The following is a 20,207-nucleotide window of genomic DNA, read 5'->3' as shown; positions in this document are numbered from 1 at the left end:
CTTTCCATATGTTTGTTTCTAAGACGTTCAGGTATATATTCCTCTTGTCAGTGAGTTTGAAGCTCTCCATCTGATCCTATGCTTCATGAAGTTGAAGTTATATGAGTCTATTTAGTACATTACTGTTGGTGTATATGCTGTTAGAAGTGTTTGTTCTTCATTTGATTTGATATAATTTCATGGTATTATAAAATTAAAGAGTGTTGCTGTCATCAAGTCATCCAAAGAAGAGAAGGTCTCTATTACAGAAAATACTCAGGATATATCCTAACAATGTTTAATAACAGAATAAATATTGTCATGGGAGTTGTGGGTTTATAATCAAAGCATGGTGTAATAAATTACTAACACCCGAGATTGGATGACAAACAACTTTGTGCCACATTTGTAAAATGAGCCCAATAATAGTTACAGGAGGTTTTCAGATTACAAAAAATGCAGGCAAAGTTCTGTTCTAACATTCCTGGCAAGGAATTGTACTAATTATTTCTATTAATGAAATAGAACTTTCATTTAATTTGTTCAAAATTCACATTTAAACAGTGGAACAAAAACTAAATGTTGCAAAAGATAAATTCTTTTTCTTCTTAATGTATTAACAGGCGATCAGAGATGAGGGCATGTAAATCCTAGTCAGTGAGTGAGACATTAACATGACGTCTTACCAATGAATCTTAGAAATGCTGGAAGCTTGACTTTTGAAATTATTATTACAGTGGTCATGTGTAGTATGGTGGTATAAATACAACAAAGGGGCAAAGGGAATAGACAGCAAAATCCAAGTGATGAATTGGGAAAATATTTTCTGTTGGCAAGACATTCTCTGTTGGATTATAGGAAGAAAAGAAAAACAAGTAGTTTGTATTGCTCTCTTTCAGCAATAGATTTCAAAATAATCTTCTCCTAAAAAATGCAGGCTTTAGTGGGGTACGTGTTTCCCCCCATAATTATGGTTAACGTGTTTTGAGGATAACATGATGACAGAATTAACTGGTTGTAGTTTGTGGAATACTGGTGTTACTACAAAATGATTTTCCATTTCAAAACAGTGTAAGTGGCAAAAAAGAAAGGAATCTGGCTTTACATCTTAAGGTAACATGAGAACACAGACATGCCGTTAGGGTAGTCCATCTCCTGCTACCATTCCAAGACATTAAAACATGTTAGCATTGGGCTGTACTTTGTGTCTTTCAGGTTGCTGCTGGGGCCACTGAGATAGCAGTTTTTGGTGCTGCTTCTGAATCTTTCAGCAAGAAGAATATTAACTGTTCCATTGAAGAAAGTATGGGAAGGTTCGAGGAGGTTATCAGCTCTGCAAGGCACATGGACATCCCAGTACGAGGGTACTCAAGAAACCCAACTCATTCCATTAGTATCTGTTTTTAGAGTTCACTTACAAACCACCATTTATGAATATATATATATATATATATATATATATATATATATACTATGAACCATATTTATTTATAATAATCACTGTGCTTACATCCCATTAATTATAATTACCACGTTTCTAGCCCATGGAATATAGAATTGGATTGATACCAGGGGAGCTGGATGTGAATCTGACGTTAAGATTCAGCTATTCAGATGTGGTTATGTGTTGTATCAGACTCACATGTGTCAGTAAATTAGAGCTGTTTCTATAAACACAGGTATATTTGAGATCCTTACTCTTTGCCTTTTCATGTAGGAACTATATTGCTTTGTATCTACATTGCTGGCTTTCATTATAAGAAATCCCATTAAGGGCAACAGAGGAGGAAAAATTGTCATAGATCAAAAAGCCAGTTTTCTCTTTTAGGAATTTACATGGCTGCTCTGAATTGAGATATCATGTAATGTCATTCCTGAATTCACTGTCCTGGGACTCTTACAATAGAGCCATGCTCAAGCCATTAGAAAACAGGGTAGTAGAGAACAGAGACAGGAAGATAAGGAGGCCATTAGCACGGTGGAACCAAAGGAAGGGGGGAAATCGGCACTTGTTTTTGTCTGCTTCCAAGGTGAGCAGATGCAGCATAGATTTGGAGTTGTTTCTGCAATAAATTGTTTGTTATTGAAGAAAGACAGTCGTTTGTTTTCTAATAATTATATAAATATTTAGATATGATGATACTACTATTCATTCTGGGAAATGGATTTAACTGTACCTTGTAATTCTTTTAGTTGAGGTGAGCAAAATCCCTAACGGCGGAACAATTCAACAATTACTAAGGGAAGATGTTTGGCTTAATGATCACCAGCCCTGCAAATTTAAAAATAATAATAAAGCATGTCCTAGTTAGGGTTTCTATTGCTGCAATGAAACACCATGATCAAAAAGCCCGTTGAAAGGAAAGAGTTTATTTGGCTTACACTTCTAGATCTATTGGAGGAATTCAGAACAGGCCCTCGAACAGGGCTTGAACCTGGAGGCAGGAGCTGATGCAGAGGCCATGGAGGAAAGTTGTTTATTGTTTGCTTCCCCTGGCTTGCTCAGCCTGCTCTCTTACAGAACCTAGAGCCACAAGCCCAAGGATGGCACCACCCACAATGAGCTTGGCCCTCCCCCATTGATCACTAATTGAAAACAATGTCTTGCAGCTGGATCTCATGGAGGCATTTCCTTAACTGAAGTTCCTTCCTCTTCCATGACTCTAGCTGTGTCCAATTGACACACAAAACCAACCAGTGGAATGTTAAAGACATTTTGAGGAAGGAAATTGTGACAATTGGAATTAAACCTAGGCCATTGGGAGAAGAAACAGATTTAGAGTATACCACACCATGTTTTCTATTGAAATTTATCTTCTCAACTTTCTATCATAAAGCTTTTAAAAAAGTATCTAATTATCTTTGTAGCTTAATAGATAATTTTCATGTAAAGAGCTTGTAAAAAATTTAAATCCAAGATAATACACACCCATTGTCATAATAATGTATTTATTTTAAGGTTAAATTATATAACCACAATAAAAAAGAGAGATGGTCTATAAACCTTCAAATTCAAATATCACTGAGTTGTTTAGCCTTTCTTACCTTGACAATAAAGGGCATACTTTGTCTACTTCAAAATGTGAACAATATTTGGAGGAGAGTGTTTCTCACTGGAAAGTTAAGGAAACAGCATAAAATCGTATCAGTGGACTACAATTCTGCTTATTGCAGAGTTGTAATGTAGACAAATGTGGGCTTCCCAACACACTGTTTTTTTTTTCTTTTATCTCAATTTGAAGTTTATTTCTGGATTTTCCATAGGATTATTGACCCTATCCTATAGCCATACTGATGAATATCTTGCATATAATCATTTTTAGAAATACAATTATAGCAGTGTGATCCTTAATTGTTTGAGTACTTCATTTTCTTTCCTAACTTAGCACTGAATTTAAATATGATTCTATTTTTCTGTTTTATTTTTGTATTTTATTCGTTCTTACACACACACACACACACACACACACACACACACAAACACATTTTGATCATGTTAATCACCCATTATATCCAAATCCTCTTACCTCTTCTTTACTTTTACATGCCTCCTCCAACTTCATGTCCTTATAAATGTATATTATAAAATAAAAAGTCTAGTTCAAAGCAAAAAACATGAAAGATCTGTGTCTGGGCAGAGTGATATGGGCTGCCATTTTACCTCTGACATCTGAGCTATGTGAGGCATAAGTGTATTACTCCCTTGTTTACTAGGAGCCTAAGTCATTTATCTATTTTCAAAAGATTACAGAATGCAAGACTATATATCTGTGAACAGCGTCTGTGGCATTTATTCTCAACTTTCCAGAAAAAAACTTAAAACGAAATTATGAGACTAAAGAATAAGGCAAATTATTAATTAAATAATATTTAAAAACTCATAGATTTTATTTATGTTCAGAAAGCAAAGATAATTGTGCAATCTAATGTTTTATTCTAATACCTTGTTCTTATAATGTAAATAATATTTATTACTAACTAGAAAGAGGTGAGGCATCAGACTTTCTTCCCGTCACAATTAGTGCAATCCTTATTTACCTTTTTACCTGTCAATCAAAAGCAACCTAGACCAAGTGTGCTTTGTTTCCAAAATATATTGCATCAGAGATACTAGTGATCTATTTCTTTAGTGGAAGACACTCACTGTAAAGGTAAAGGACTTCCTTCACTATACAACGTTTTCCAATTGGCTACTCAGTTCTGTTGGGCATCCAACCTCCCCAACTGCCAAAAAAGGAGGGCAGTCTTCCCCAACTTTCACTTCAAGGAATGATTTATAGCCCAACACATTTATTCAAAACATCCATTTTTCAACTTGAATTAGCCAAGCCATCTATCTAAATCATATTGCACAGTTTGTATGTCTTGCTCTTGTTGCTGCCTGAAGCTAGATGCCACATAGATTATGATCCTGACCTGGAAGGTGAGGGCAGCCTTATTTCCAGGGATAATGAGTCTCTGTATTCAGAGCTCTGCTTTTAGGTGCACAGGGGGCAGCATCTGAATGACTATCGAATGGCTTCCAGCACACAGTCTCCTTCCAGGAACTTGCTTGTGTATGCACCACCATCTAGTAGCAGAAGATGCTTATAAAGCTACCTTTTACCTTCCACCATTAAACAGGCCTAGATTTTGGCCTGCAAGAAAACATGAAATAATTGGTTACCGAAATATGGTACATAAAACTAAAACTCAGACATCTGCTTTGACATATTTTTTCATATGTACAGTGTTTACTTAAAGGTTAAAGGTTTATATTTTGTTGGAGAAGGAGCCACTTGTTTGTCCTGTCTGCCCAGAACCAAAATAACCACACAGAAAACTATATTAATTAAAACACTGCTTGGCACCTTAGCTCTAGCTTCTTATTGGCTAATTCTAGTCTGGTTATCCTTTTCTTTATGTCTAATATCCACTCATGAGTGAGCACATACCATGTTTATCTTTCTGAGTCTGGGATTTTTTTTTCTAGTTCTATCCATTTGTTTGTAAATTTCAAGATGGCATCTTTTTTTCCTGCTGAGTAATACTGCATTGTATAAATGTGCTGCATTTTGTTTATCCATTTTTTGGGTGAATGGCATCTACATTGTTTCCAGGTTTTGGCTACTAATGAATAATGCCTCTATGGACACTGTTGAGCAAGTGTCCTTGTGATATGAATGTGCATGCATCCTTTGGGTACATGCCCAAGAGTGGTATCACTGGGTCTTGAGGTAGATTGACTTCCAATTTTCTTAGAAACCACCATGCTGATTTCCAAAGTGGCTGTACAAGTTTGTATTCCCACCAACACCCCTTATTCCACATTGTCCCAAGCATAAACTGTCATCAGTGTTTTTGATCTTAGCTATTCTGACAGGTGTAAGATGATATTTCAGAGTTATTTTGATTTGCATTTCCCAGATGGCTAAGGATGTTGAGCAATTCCTTAAATGTCTTTTGGCATTTGAGTTTCTTCTGTTGATAATTATCTGTTTAGATCTGTACCCCATTTTTAATTGGATTATTTTGTATTTTGATTCCTATTTCTTTCAGTTCTTTATATATTTTGGAGATCAGCTCTCTGTCAGATGTGGGGTTGGTGAAGATCTTTTCCCAGTCTGTAGGCTGCTGTTTTATCTTACCATATCCTTACAGAAGCTTCTCAGTTTCAGGAGGTTCTATTTATTAATTGTTGCTCTCAGTGTCTATGCTACTTGTGTAATATTTAGGAAGTAGTCTCCTGTGCCAATGTGTTCAAGTCTACTTCCCATTTTATCTTCTGTTAGGATCAGTATAACATGATTGGGGCCTGCTTGTTGGGGTTTCCGCCCGGTACCCCACTGCTGGCAAGCCCCAAAGAAATTCACAGAGAGCTCTATAAGGTATAAAGCAGATTGGCCCATTAGTTCAGGCTTCTTATTAGTTCTTGTAACTTTTATTAACCCATTATTCTTATCTATTTTAACCACATGACCCAGTACCTTTTTCAGCAGGGCAGGTCACATCCTGCTTCCTCGGTGATCTGCACAGGACTGGGAGGAATCAGCTTCCTCCTTCCCAGAATTCTTTTGTTCTCCTTGCATCATTTCTACTTCCTGTTTGGTTTTCCCGCCTATACTTCCTGCCTGGCCAATCAGCGTTTATTTAAAACATGATTGACAGAATACAGACAATTCTCCCACACCAATTAGTATAACTGAATGTATGTTGAGGTCTTTGATCCAATTGGACTTGAGGTTTGTGCATGGTGATAGATGTGGATCTTTTACGGTTTTCCACATGTTGACATTTAGTTACACCAGCACTATCTGTTGAAGATGCTTTTTTTAATTGTACAATTTAAGTATCTTAAAGTCAGATAAAGATATAGTTTGTGGAATATTGTGTTTGTTTTGTAGTGAGTAACTCCATGCATAAATAAGTTAAAGAAGGCACACACAAAATTGAGCAAGGTCCTATGAAAATAAAGTTCAGTGGAGGTGAAACCAGAAAACTTTATACTTTGGAAGCCCACTGGTGAGAAATGAATGAAAATACCCATATAGCGATTTAGGCCTTAGGAGCCAGCGGGACAGAGTCACGGCCTAGCAACAAGCTGAATAAGCATGGGATGCATGTTTTGAACAATTTCAATTTACTGTTGTTTATTGGCACTATTTTTCTTATTTAACTTAGTTAAAAGGAAAATATGAGGCAGGCTGTGGTGGCACATGCCCTTAATCCCAGCTCTTGTAAGGTAGAGGCAGGCAGATCTCTGTGAATTCAAAGCCAGCCTGATCTGCAGAACGAGTTCCAGGATAACCAAAGCTATACAGATAAACCTTGTCAAAAATATAAAATATATAACTGGCACCTTAGATCTTATTAGGTCTTATATTTAGTCACATATTAATGTTTGGAATTTAGAACAAATGTAATCAATCAGTTTTTGCACGATACTGTAATAACCACTGGATTGGAATTTCTCCTCATTTATACAACTTTCTCTAGTTCTATGCCATTTTTCTCATGTATCTTGGTTACACTTTAAGAATTATCTAAAATGTTGATAAAAGTTTATATAAGAACTGGAAGAGCAAGCTATATTTCAACAAATTTGAATTCTCCTTCCTTATCTTTTGAACTGTGTGATGGGCTTGTTAAACAGCTTATCTATTCCATCCTTAAACCTAAATTTTTTGCATATTAATATATCCAAATGAAGCTACATCTGACAATCAGTGAGTATCTAAATTCTGTTTGAAATTTCATTTTGAGTTTTCTAATGAATCACAGCTTAGATCAATGAACATGTTAGTATGTTCTCTTTTTGTTCCTACCTTCCCTCTGATGGCCACTGTATGAAAACTTGATTTCTATAAATCAAATTTCACTTTTCAGGACCTTTTCTGAATATTCTGAGTGCCTCAGAATAGTTTGGAATCGTCTCAAAGTCTAGCTTCCTTTGTAAACACAGCATGTGCTATCTAGAAGCTTTCTTATCCTAGATCAAGAATTGTAGCTCCAACCCCACTTCCACCACTCCCCACTCCCCAGGTGTCTTTCTTCACCCTGAACACCAGACATATGATGCATTATTTTAACACTGCGTTGTAAGAGTGTCTGAGGATGTTTTGGTAAAGTGGGGTTGGTGATAAGCTGAAAATAGTTACAATATGCTTGTCATTGAGCTTGATAATAACATGGAAAGGAATCACCATCTTTAAGTGGAAATGAATTGCTGAGGAAGCTCACAGAATGTCTTATCCAGAACCTTTAAACCCGTTAGACATTACTCTATTTGAAACAAGTTAGATAAGTTCATGAGAGAAATAAGGTGGATTCTGAGGTGGTTGCTGCTTCCTGAGGTTGGAAATGAATAATGGCTCTATCTTATTTGTTGCCAGAATATCCAGATAGATGCATGGAGAGAAACTTCATTTTTGCATGTCAGCTCTATATAATTCTAAAGACTTGGCTATTTAGATATGTAATTTATAACATTCTAAACAAATACATTTAACTAGTCTTTCCTGCTTTTGATATTTATATGATGCTATAGTACAATGTTTCTCAACCTCCCTAATGTTGCGACCCTTTAGTACAGTTCCTTGTGACCTCCAATGACAAAATTATTTCTGTTGCTACTCCATAACTGCAATTTTGCTACTATAATGAAGCATAATGTAAATATCCGATATACTGCATTATCTTAGGTGATCTCTGGGAGAGGGTTTCCAACCATCAAAGTGATCAAGACCCATAGGTCAAGAACCACTGCTATAGCTTGATGTATTTTTGTTATTTATTTGGAAATTTGGAAATGAAATATCATATTGTTCTGTATTTTCAATGTAGGTATGTGTCTTGTGCCCTGGGCTGTCCATATGAAGGAAGCATTACACCAAAGAAAGTTGCGGAAGTAAGAAATATCTCCAGCCTTTATGGTTACTGGTAAAATGATGAGTATTACTGGTAAATTTAGACAGTTTATTGTTTATTGAATTTCAGTAGCAGAGACCAAAGAGAAGTATGGCTAAGAAATTTTCACTGAAGATGTGTTTTGTTACATAGCTAGTCATTTTATTTCAACATAGACCTATCAGCTATAACAGTTTAAAGGTGGGTGATAATAGAGTCATGATTCAGATACTTTAAAGAGTAAAGAATTCTGTCTTGCTTGTGCATGACCTTGGCCAAAGAAATGCTTTTCCCATGTCTCTTCACAATGTCAGACAGTTGTGCACACACGTGTGCAGCTCTTTCTCCTCCATACTTACATAGAGCATGTGTTTCAGGGTTTCTGTTCATTTGTGATCTTCATTACTATATGGGCTATGTTCTTATAACGGAAATTTATGGAAATAGATTGTAGTCATTAAAAATCTGCATATTGGCTTATTAAATCTACTTATTGTATTCTAACTCCTTCTTTACCAATAATTCATATCAATGAATGTCAAATACTCTACTTTGGAAATTAGTTTGGAAACTTATTTATAGATGAAGTATATTAATGTAAACTTTTGCTAAGATTGTAATTTTTCTTAAATTTTGTAATATAACACTGAAACAGTAAATGTTGCATCATTAGTAAACCCCAAGTTATGTAAATTGAACTTTTAGTCCTGTTGAAGTAATTCCTTTTTTGCTCACTCATTGGAACTATGAAGATTACTGAATATTTTTCAAATGAAGACTAGCTCATTATGTCTTTTATTAAAGGTCTTTGATTAAAGAGGCAAATATATTAGGAAATAAAGAAGCTTAGGTTTTATATCACTTTACTTGCATCCAAGACTGTGTTATGTATCTGCACAGACCATTATATATTGTCTTTTTAAAGGAATATTTCCAAAGGACTTGATTTTGGGCCTTAAGACTTATGTCCACTTCTTGGAGACACCAGACTGTTTGTCCCCCTATTGCACTTTTCTAGCATGGAAGACCTACATACTCATTTTTTTTTTTTTATGTCATAACAACTGGGGTGCTGCTGAAGGCTTGCAGACAGATTAGAAGTATTAAAAAATCACGATCAGTGGCCATGCTGCAGAGGTCTTTGTGCTAGCCTAATACATTTTGTGAATTTATTCTTTTCTTTCTGAAATGACTATTTGAAACGTGATTACTTTTACAGACGCTCAGCCTTCTTCACACTTAATGCTTCTGTTCTTTGCTTGCTCGTGACACTCTCTTGAACATCTAACTTTTCCTTGCTTTGGAATGCTCTCTTCCTTTCACACTTCACTGGTTTGGAACCCACTAACCTTTGTGTGTGTGTGTGTGTGTGTGTGTGTGTGTGTGTGTGTGTGTGTGCTTTTCCAAACACATTTTAGACTCTCCCCTCTCACCCTTTTCAAGTTATTTCATCTCAAGGCACTCACACCGCCTCCCCTCTAACTGACAGCTCTAGGCCAGTGGCCACTGTCCTTTAGGCTCTTTGTCCAGAGTTTTATTTTAGTTTGATTTCTGCATATATCCATGATATTGACAAGAAAACCCAAACAAACAACCAAACAAACAAGTGGTCCTGGTCCTCTCTGCTTTCTCATCAGTCCCATCAGCTACCACATCCCTGGAATAAGGTGATTCTGGACAAGCACAAGTTGAATAAACAAAAATCCTTTTCTTTATTTTATTTTGCAGCCAAGCATGTCATGGTTATTTGTAAGTATTGAGAGCATACTGTCAAGGCTTTGGAAAGCATTCTAGAAGAGAACATTTTGTCATCTTTATTCAGCAAATTAGTAATTGAAGCACCAGTAGATTATTCTCATGATCAAACCAGTATTAAAGGGATGATCTGGGTGAGAGCTAATAGTCAAATCCGTACTTGTCTGATTATAGAACCTCTACCCAAATACCATGCTGTCTTTGCACAGCCCACACTGCTTTCTCATTGCAGTGTTGGTTGCTAGGCTTAAAGAAAACTTAAAATTTATCTGACGTGAGCACCTTCACCCATGAGATAGAACATTTAAGCTAGGATTAATAAGTGATTGTTATTGCTAAGCTACTTAACATCAGAACTGAAATTACTGTTGGTGTCTCATGACCTTTGTTATAATACCCAAAGAAACCTACTTCCTATGTAGACCTTTAATGCTTCTTTTCAAATTACAGTTGAGAAATTTATATGAAATTACAGTTTACACGAATAGATAGATGAGTGGGCATATGTGAAAACAAACTTGAACAGACAATATAACAACAATTTCATCCAAAATATTGATCCAGGGTTTAAAACTTAAATGTCCATAAAAGAGGACCGGTAAACTAAAGCAAACACTTTCCATGAGCAAACTCATCATCACTGTAATTTTTTATCTCTAGGTGATGCTTACTCATGACTCACAGGGTTGGAGTCAGCTTATTTCCATTTTCTTACCAGCATTTGCCTTTCCGCAGGTCTCAAAGAGGTTGTACGGCATGGGCTGCTATGAGATCTCTTTGGGAGACACGATTGGAGTGGGCACCCCAGGCAGCATGAAGATGATGTTGGAAAGTGTCATGAAGGAAATCCCTCCAGGGGCTCTTGCTGTTCACTGCCACGACACCTACGGACAAGCCCTCGCAAATATCCTAACAGCTCTTCAGGTATTTGTAGTCTCGTGTGTATGGCGTGCTATGCTATAGGAATGTACGGTTATCTATGATATAAGCATGGTGAGAGTTTTAGTGAAATAAATTTATTAAATGCAAATCAAATATAATGCCTAAACATGTATTAAATATGTATTGTATAGTTTATGTTAAGATTCTATGAATATGATGTTTCAACACAGCTACACACATGGAATATTTGTAAATGCTATATATTTTTTTTAGGAAAATGGGGGTCTCATTACTATTTATATGATTTGGCCAAGTTGGTGGTCTTTAATTTTTAGAGTATAAATTCTGTTAGATCTATGTCTTCTAATTTCAATGTTTATGTACCTCAACTATAAAATTTAATGCAGTTGAATATTATGGCATGTTGAGAAGTAAAGACACAAAACAGTAGCATGCACTGTTGTGATCATGAAACAAGGGGTCTCTTGATAATTGGGTTGCCCTATGATGAGTATATGTGGAGTGGGAGCAGAAACTATTTTATTAAAGCATTTTTCTAAAGTTTGCAAGCTCACATTGCGTGCACGCACACGTACTTACGAATTGAACCCAAAGCCTTATGCGTGCTAGGCAAGCACTCCACCACTGAGCCCACAACCTCACTTTTTTTAAAAAAATATTTATTTATTTATTTATTTATTATGTATACAATATTCTGTCTGTGTGTATGTCTGCAGGTCAGAAGAGGGCACCAGACCTCATTACAGATGTTTGTGAGCCACCATGTGGTTGCTGGGAATTGAACTCAGAATCTTTGGAAGAGCAGGCAATGCTCTTTTAACCACTGAGCCATCTCTCCAGCCCCCCACAACTTCACTTTTAATAGAACTCTTGTTTATTTCAGTCAAATAGATCCCTTTATGTTGTTTAAGGAAAAAAATATATAAAAAGTTAGAGTACTAAGAACCACTAAATTATATGCTATTCTAAGTGTGATTATCTAAAGAATAAATTTAAATGATTTTATTTTAAAATTTTCTTAATTGTATGAAAAAATAGACTCATTTGATATCTGTACAGCTAAAATTTTGACAGAGATAATACTATTACAGTTTTATTTTGGTAAGACTGAAAGCCAGTTTGTAAATTTTAATGTTACAATTCCAACATGTACAGTTATCGACAGATGTTTAGACATAATGCGAGGAGCTTATTTGACTTGTGTTCTATATGTGAGAAGAAAAAACGATTAACTCATGATTTTTCAGGGTATGTGCTCCTGAGAACATGCCTAAGCTTTTCCCACAGGTCTGATATTTATTCATTATTTCTGTATTTTCACATTATGAGTAGTAACTTATTTATATAATATGCTTATTAGTCTATGGATGGTAGTTTGGTTATTGGGGATAAAGGCTTATAGTGTAGAGTCTCAGAATATAGACAAAAGTCTTCATTGTCTACCTATTAATACTGCTTGTTTAGGTACTAAATATTTTTATATCTATTGTGATTTTAACTGTTAAGAAAAGCATATCTGCAGAATTATAGCAATATTATATATTGCTATTATTTTATATTTATATTAAATATTTAAAACGATTAAGTAAACCACAAATTACACATACAGTAGTGTTCTTATGTAATGATACTAGTGCTGAAAAGCTATTGTCTCCAAGGGATCTGGTGGTCATTGTGATGCCTTAATGGGATGATTAGCCATGTGCTCTGATGCTGCTGTTATCAAACATGTATGTTGCTAATATAGAACAATGCACCACAGAAGTCATGTCTAGTACGTATAAATATATTGTAAACTTGGATATGTAATTGTATAAATATGATGTTTACAACTAGTATTGACAACTAAAGTATGCAAATATTTTTGGTTTATGTATTTTTAAACTCTTTCTTTTCTGTGTGTGTATTTGATTCTGGCCATCAAACTTGGGGATTCTTCATATATGCTAGGCCAGTGTTCTAATATTGAGCAGTAAGCCCAGCTCTATTGCTGCTAAAAAGCCCACTGAGAATCAGTGCAATATTATGCTTGTACAACCTCATATATTTCATTTTACAGAATCAAGAGGCCATGCAGAGTGATCCACTCTGTGGTTTGTGTAAATACATTATCTGATGCACAGTGATGGAACCTAGTCACAATGCATTTCTCAGAATGCTATTATATATGTTTGTACTTGTTAAAATTAACCTACAGAATAAGAAGAAATAATTACCAGGGATGTGTGTGTTTTTAGAACTTAAAAAATAATCACTGAGGCAAATATCTTGGGAAGATGGGGTGAAAGATTAGATTGAGGTTTAGAGAACTTGATTTGTTGAGTGGCATACTCTGCATTCTTTGCATATGTTGGGGAACATTGGAATCCCGTGCTGGTCATATAGGGGAACATTATACATGTTTGCATCCAAGCACGTGGGGAACATGAAAAAATCTTTGTGTCCAACACTCCTCAAAATAACGCACTCTTAATCAAAGGATAAACAACAACGGCACGATTCTCCCCATGCAAGGAAGATAAGCATGCATTGACTATACATGGAAGATAGATAGAAGTCCTCTCTTTGTGCATCATAAATTTCGTAGCCCTCATGAGTTTTGAGCTTGGATTTACGTTGAATTTGAAAGTTGAATTACTTTCAAATAGTTGTGGATCAGTAGGACCCTTCATTTCTAATCACATTCTGAAAGGATTCTAATCTATTTCTCTTTAAGCTAAGCTCTTGGCAATTTGTGTGTGTGTTCATCAGAGAAGAGGTGGATATTGTAGTCCTCAGTAATTCCTTTTGTCATCTGTAAAAGCTCTAAGAACCTGAGATTATATATTCTGTCATACCCATCCTAATATAGATAAGCTCTATGTATATATGGAAGGCAGAAGACAGAAGGGAGGCAAGATGGCCTGGGAAAGGAGTGATATTCTTCCAACTCCATAAAATCAAAGAACTTTATTTGTAGTTTCAGTGTAAACATACAGATTAAAAAGTGTCACAGCAATTTGTATATAAAGAAATATATTGTGCATAAATGGACTAGTGATAACATGGTCAAAAGTGGAGGTGGGCAAAGGAAGCTAATGTTTCAAAATTATTTATTTATTTTTTTCTTTTTCTGTGTATCAGTTTTCCTATGATACTATATGGTTGCATATAGTTTGATGAGATATTGACAACCAAAGAAAGACACACACTCCCACTTTCTGGTAACTGCATAATTCAGACAATCTTTAGGTCTTTTCTAATTTTAAATTGATTGAAGACAGATGGGTGTGGCATTGGGATGTCTCTGTAGACCGATGTGGGTGCCGGTCTTTAACAGACCTACATGAAGAAAAATCTACCAGAGACTATTTTTAACCCCAACTTTTAATAGAAATGGCAGCAACAACAATAAAATAGGCAGGTTTAAATTTAGATAACAAGAACCAAAAATCTTGGAAAAAAATCTTAAAGTTTCAGTGCAGGGGAAATGAGAGAGCCCAGCTTCATTAAGAACACAGCTAACCTGGCTTCAGGAGGCAGCGGCCATACTTCATTTTAATGGAATCTTTGAAGTGGTTTCTAGTAAAATTTGTGGTGGAGGCAGAGTGGATATCATTTGTTTTAATTCAGGGGTGGAGAAACTGTTTGCAGTGTTCCAAACTAGAAGTTACTATTAGGCGAAAAGACATGTACTAAGCAGAAACTTGGCTATCGTGGTAGGAAATAAAGGGGAGTGATAAAAGGAATGTCCCCCTCAGTCTGGAAAGCCCAGTGAATCAACTACTAGAGGAGCCTTTCTTGGATTCTCAGGTTTTATGTGTCTTTTATTGCTTAAACATGTAACTCAGAGGACCACATGGGTATATGAACATTAATAATTCATAATTATCAGATATTTTAATGTAGAAAAAATATTCTGATTATAGATACAAGTGTGGGATATTTATAACTACTCAAAAGCAATAGAGCAAGAAAATGAGGTGATAAAATGTACAATAATTTAGTAATGAAAGAAACATACATGGACCTATATATGTGTCTCCAATTTTATGTAAAACCTGAGTTTTACTCTGCTTCATATTCCCCAAGTCCCTAAATAAAACACCAGTTTAACAAATTGGTTAATCTACTTAATATAAAACAATTGCTCATTTTTCTCTGTTAAAATGTTTTGAGCCTTCATAATTGGGTAAAGTAGGGCAAAACGAATGAGATCCAATGCTACAAATAACAGTCACATGTTAATTGCTAGCATAGAGACAGAGCAGAAAGGCCAATATTTCTTATGAAGAAATACTACATGCTTTTTCTTAAATTTAATAGACCTCTAGCTAGTGTGCCTTTCCTTATAATGCTTTCCATATGTTTATTATTCTCTTTTAGAAAGACTAAATTATTAACCTAATTTTACATCAAAAGCATTCGTGGTTTTATGTAACTCTTACTAAACCATGTTAAAATGCCACCAAACTGCAAGTTTTTCTTATTGTAATTGGTTTATGTGGTTCTCAAAGAGGATTTAAAGCGATTTCCTCTACTACCTAGCCAAGTCTTTCTCTTTTTTCACTTCCTACTTGTTACAAAGGATGTAATTGTGCAAAATTGAGACAAGTCCCAGAATTTCCAGAATTTCTTGATAATGGTACACTTGGTTGGCAAACTCGTGACACTCAGTTGCGATTACTGCCTTAGCCAACACTATTAACTTTTAGTGTGTATCTGTTTTAGAAGCAAAGACACAGTACAGAGCATTGGGTAGCAAATATATTTATAAATATATGCATTATATATTGCTCATTCATTTGATGCAATTTAAACAGCTAAGTAAACAGATAGATATACAGCAAAGGAAAGGATGCAGGGGACTTCTAGGGTAAGATGGGGAGCTTCTTCTGCCATCTGCAAATAAGAAGTGGTAAGGCCACAGGGGAGAGCAGATATCAGAAGGAGAGAGAAGACAAAGAGACAGAGAGAGAGACAGAGAGAAACAGAGAGAGAGAGACAAAGAGAGAGAGAGAGAGAGAGAGAGACAGAGAGAGAGAGAGAGAGAGAGAGAGAGACAGAGAGAGAGAGAGAGAGCTATAGAAGTTAAGAAGAAGTGACAATACAGTTACAGATCCCAGAGGGGTAAAAAGTCACCACCAAAAAGTAGGAAATGTCCTGAGGAAATTATTTAAGTAAAGGACTAGAGGACAAATATGGAACTTCACTATGGAAGACCAAGAGAGCCTCCTCCATATCATCTCATTGTTAAAAATCTAAGTGTGCAGCAGAAAGATGAGACATGTGTGCTATCGTGAGAAATCTATCAGAGTAACACCAAAATTTCAGCAGAAAATTTTAGGCAAAGAAAGAAGAGACAAATGTATATCAAAGCTGCCAAACTACTGCTGTACCCAGAATACTGTTTTTAAAAACTGAAGGAGAAGCAAAGACATTCCATGATAAACAAAAGCTAAAACAATTTATAGCAAACAACTAAGTCAGCCCTGCAGAAGAAAACCACACCAAGAAGAGAGATAAAATCACAACCGTGAAAGGCTGGTAAGACTAAATCTTTTTTATTTTTAAACAATCATATTTTACATACCAATTCCAATTCCTTCTGCTTCCAGTTCTCCCACGCCCCTCCATCTTCTCCCCAACCCAAATCCATTTATTATTCAGAGAGGGTAAGGCCTCCCATGTGGAGTCAACAAAGTCTGTCACATCACTTAAGGAAGGACCAAAGCCCTCCCCCTCTGTATCTAGATTGAGCAAGGTATCCCTCCATAGGCAATAATAAATCTTAGTAAAAGAACAATAGACAAAAAGAAACTATGGAGATTGAACAATATATTTTTGAATGATTGGTTGGCTACTAAAGAAAACAGGGGAGAAATGATTTTTTTTAAATTCTCGTAATAAATTAAAATGAAACTTGAATAATGAAAACCTGTGAGACACAATGAAGGCAGTTATAAGTAGGAAATCTTTGTCTCTGTGTTAGTGCATCTTAAAAGAGATCTCAAATAAACAATCTAGTCATGTGGTTTTGGTTCTAGAAAAAGAAAACTAGTCAAACAAGGACTGAATGGATGTGGAGAACTATGATTAGCAGTGCAGAGATGCATGAAGAACAACACAAAGGGTCAAACAATAGGGAATTGGTTCTTTGAAAGTAACAGAGTCAACAAATGGTTTCACTAGTCAAAAGGAAGTGCAATTTAATAAAAGTGGAGATTAACCATAGGGTATTTCACAGATTTCTGTCAGAGAATGAGGGGGAGGTAAATGGGAGGCTGGTGGGAGGAGGTGGAAATTTGTTTTTTTTCTTTTCTTTATCCTCCTTTTATCAATAAAAAAAAATCAAAAAAAAATTTTGGACTATTTTAACAAGTTGAAAAACATAGAATAGATAAATTTTTAAACACATGTGGCCTATTTAAATGAACCAAAAGAATGCAGATGACCAAACACAGTCTGAGAAATAATGAGGCTAAGGCAGTAATGAAAAATTTCACAACAAGAATATTCCTGGAACAGATAGATTCACTGCCAGTTTCTAGCACCCCTCCAGGGAACGGACTCCAATATGATTTTTCCAGAAAAGCTCTCAAAAACAACAACAACAAAAAGAAATGATGAAGACAAAAAAAAAAAGGAAAAACCCTGGACCAATTATTGTAATGGATATAGATACAAAAATTTCAATGAAATACTTGGAAATTTGATTCGTTAGAACAATGAAATGATCTTATGTCATTATTAAGTGGGTTTTAATCCAAAGTTGCAATGAGGATTCAACAGATACAATATATTGTGTCTCTTTATGGTAAGAGTCTTGAGGAAACTAGGTGGGAAAGGACAGCCCCATATAGTATCGCTATTCTCCTCAACAGGCAGTAACAAACTGCCTCCTATGTTCTTAATGTTATACCTTGTTTATTTGATTTTATTTTAAAAATTTTATTCACTTTACATACCAATCACAGTTCCCCCCTCCCTCCCCTCCTCATACCTTGTTTATTGAGAGACTGGATCTTTCAGGAAGAACTGTGGCTCACCATGAGGCTGCTTTATTATTGAACCCGAGGAATTCACCTGTCCCACTTCTCCACTTTTACAAGACTTGCTAGCAGGTAGGACCTTGTACCTGAGTATTGGGGGCTAGTCTCAGACTTCTTAAATATGTAAAGGCCTCCACCTGTGTGCTGGGATTCCAGGGATATAGTACCATGTGAGGCTTCCACGCTGCTTAAGTAGTTAACAAAACAAAACAAAATTATGCCTAGGACCGTTTTTTCACAGGCTTCTCTAATCTTCCCGTTTCCTGAGTATTCCTCATAGCATAAGACAAAACCATTGAAAAAATAATTTACTTAATATGAAAAGTTATTAGTAGGCAGTTATTCTGTTTGAACATATTTAAAAATTAAGTCAGTATAACTTAAATTTATAAGCTGGAGTAAAACTTGATTCTTACATAAGCCCATTAAAATGATTTACTGAAGAAAATGATGTGGCTGGAGAGATGGCTCGGTGCTGAAGAGTGCTTGGTGCTCTTGCAGAGGACCTGAGATCTGTTTCCAAAGCCCATGAGAGATACCTTACATGCGTCTGTAACCCCAGTTCCTGGGGACCACCAGCATCTGCACACATACAGAAAACACCCAAACATCACACATATACACATAATAAAAATAAAAATTAATATTTTGAAAAGTAAGATGTTTTTCTTTCTATAAAAATGCTTTTCTTATCTATGTACCTATTAGGATACAAATTACCATACTGAAGACAATCAGTAAATACTTTGATTCAATGGGTAACCTGAAATAATTCAGCACATTTGACCCAAGTAATTTGTACTGAAGAATCCATTGCATGGTGAAGAGATTTATAAAGAACTGGAAACGCTGGCTGCTTCCAGGGAGGGATTCCAGAGTGTGTGATTTGCAATTACTGAACTCTCTTACTGCCTTTCCAACTCGAATTTAAACTTCACTGATACTGTGAAATTAATAAATACTGGTATTGTGCATTGTGAGGCTGCTTTCAAATACTGAGCCTTTTTAATCTAACACCGCAAATTGCTTTCACCTCATCAAATCGGGACTGGAAATAGTCTGGCCATCTATGAGAAAATTATCCAAATAATAAAGCTAAGATATTGGTGCTTATTCATGTATAAAATATTAAAATGTATTTATTTTAAACATGTGGATACCTTGAGAAAATTCTTGGGGAAAGTTTTCCCTGTAGGATGTGGAAACTATTTTTAAGAGTAATTTCATGAGGTTAAAAAAAGAAGAATGTGGTTTAAATAGTGTGTCTGAGAACTACTTTCCTTTTACTTTGCTCTCACAATAGCTACAAGAAACTAAATAACTCTCATTGCTTTTGATGTGATTTTGCTCCAGTAAGCGTTCTTGGAGACATTTGTTTATATAACCCAAACTTACTGTTTTCAACTGAAAGTCTGAGCCTATACGAATAGATTTTCTGTAAAGACCAAAATGTACTTGCCTTTTCTTTTAAAAATTATATATATATATATATATTCATATGCCTGTATGTCTGAGTACCATGTACATCCCTGGAGCCTCTTGAGGTCAGAAGAGGGTAAATGATCCCCTGGGACCGTACTTACACACAGTTGTGAGCTGCCATGTGTGAGTCCTGGGAATAGAACCCTGGTCCTCTGAAAGAGCAGCCAGTGTTCTTAACCACTGAACCATCTCTCCAGCACTCATTTCCTTTTGCTACACAGACATATTGAAGCACTTCTCCTTGAAAATAATGTAAAAGACCAGACCATAGAGTATATTAGTATGCACTTCCGCTGTAAGAAAGACAACATGATTTTAGAAAGATAACAGATTAAGCAAATAACACATGAATTTTGCATTTCCACAAAATAAATCATTTTTATTACTAAGACATCAGTCCAATAAAGATAAAAATACAAGCCGGAGTCCATTCAATGATGTTGGCATCTATGTTTCTAGGACTGATCACTTGGCATTGGATAACCAACCAGGGGCTCATCCCTGGGGTGTAGTAATTCTTATTCTCACGGTCATTAATTGCTTGTAACCTTCATCTAGATGGGGCCACCCTCTGCACTGGGATGCTATCCAGTGTTGAAATTGTTTAGGACTTGTTTAGGCAGGCCTGATACAGTCTCCGAGCAGACTTCCTGGTTCTTATCACATTTCTGT

At 35.7% G+C, this 20,207-nt stretch overlaps 1 protein-coding gene across 4 annotated transcripts in view; it reads left to right on the top strand.

The window, feature by feature from the left end:
- The window catches only part of Hmgcll1 (3-hydroxy-3-methylglutaryl-CoA lyase like 1), a 114,666-nt gene that overhangs the window by 55,850 nt on the left and 38,609 nt on the right, over window positions 1-20,207 (top strand). For 3 of the 4 annotated variants that reach the window (XM_075965221.1, XM_075965224.1, XM_075965223.1), the window contains 3 exons: window positions 1,195-1,343; window positions 8,302-8,365; window positions 10,855-11,043. In XM_075965221.1, coding sequence (XP_075821336.1) covers window positions 1,195-1,343; window positions 8,302-8,365; window positions 10,855-11,043 — 402 coding nt within the window. The remainder of the gene's footprint in view (window positions 1-1,194; window positions 1,344-8,301; window positions 8,366-10,854; window positions 11,044-20,207) is intronic. The other variant, XM_075965222.1, reaches the window with a different exon arrangement.

Source organism: Microtus pennsylvanicus, chromosome 3, assembly GCF_037038515.1.
Source record: "Microtus pennsylvanicus isolate mMicPen1 chromosome 3, mMicPen1.hap1, whole genome shotgun sequence".
NCBI lineage: Eukaryota > Metazoa > Chordata > Mammalia > Rodentia > Cricetidae > Microtus > Microtus pennsylvanicus.
This window is presented reverse-complemented; position numbering and strand designations above follow the sequence as displayed.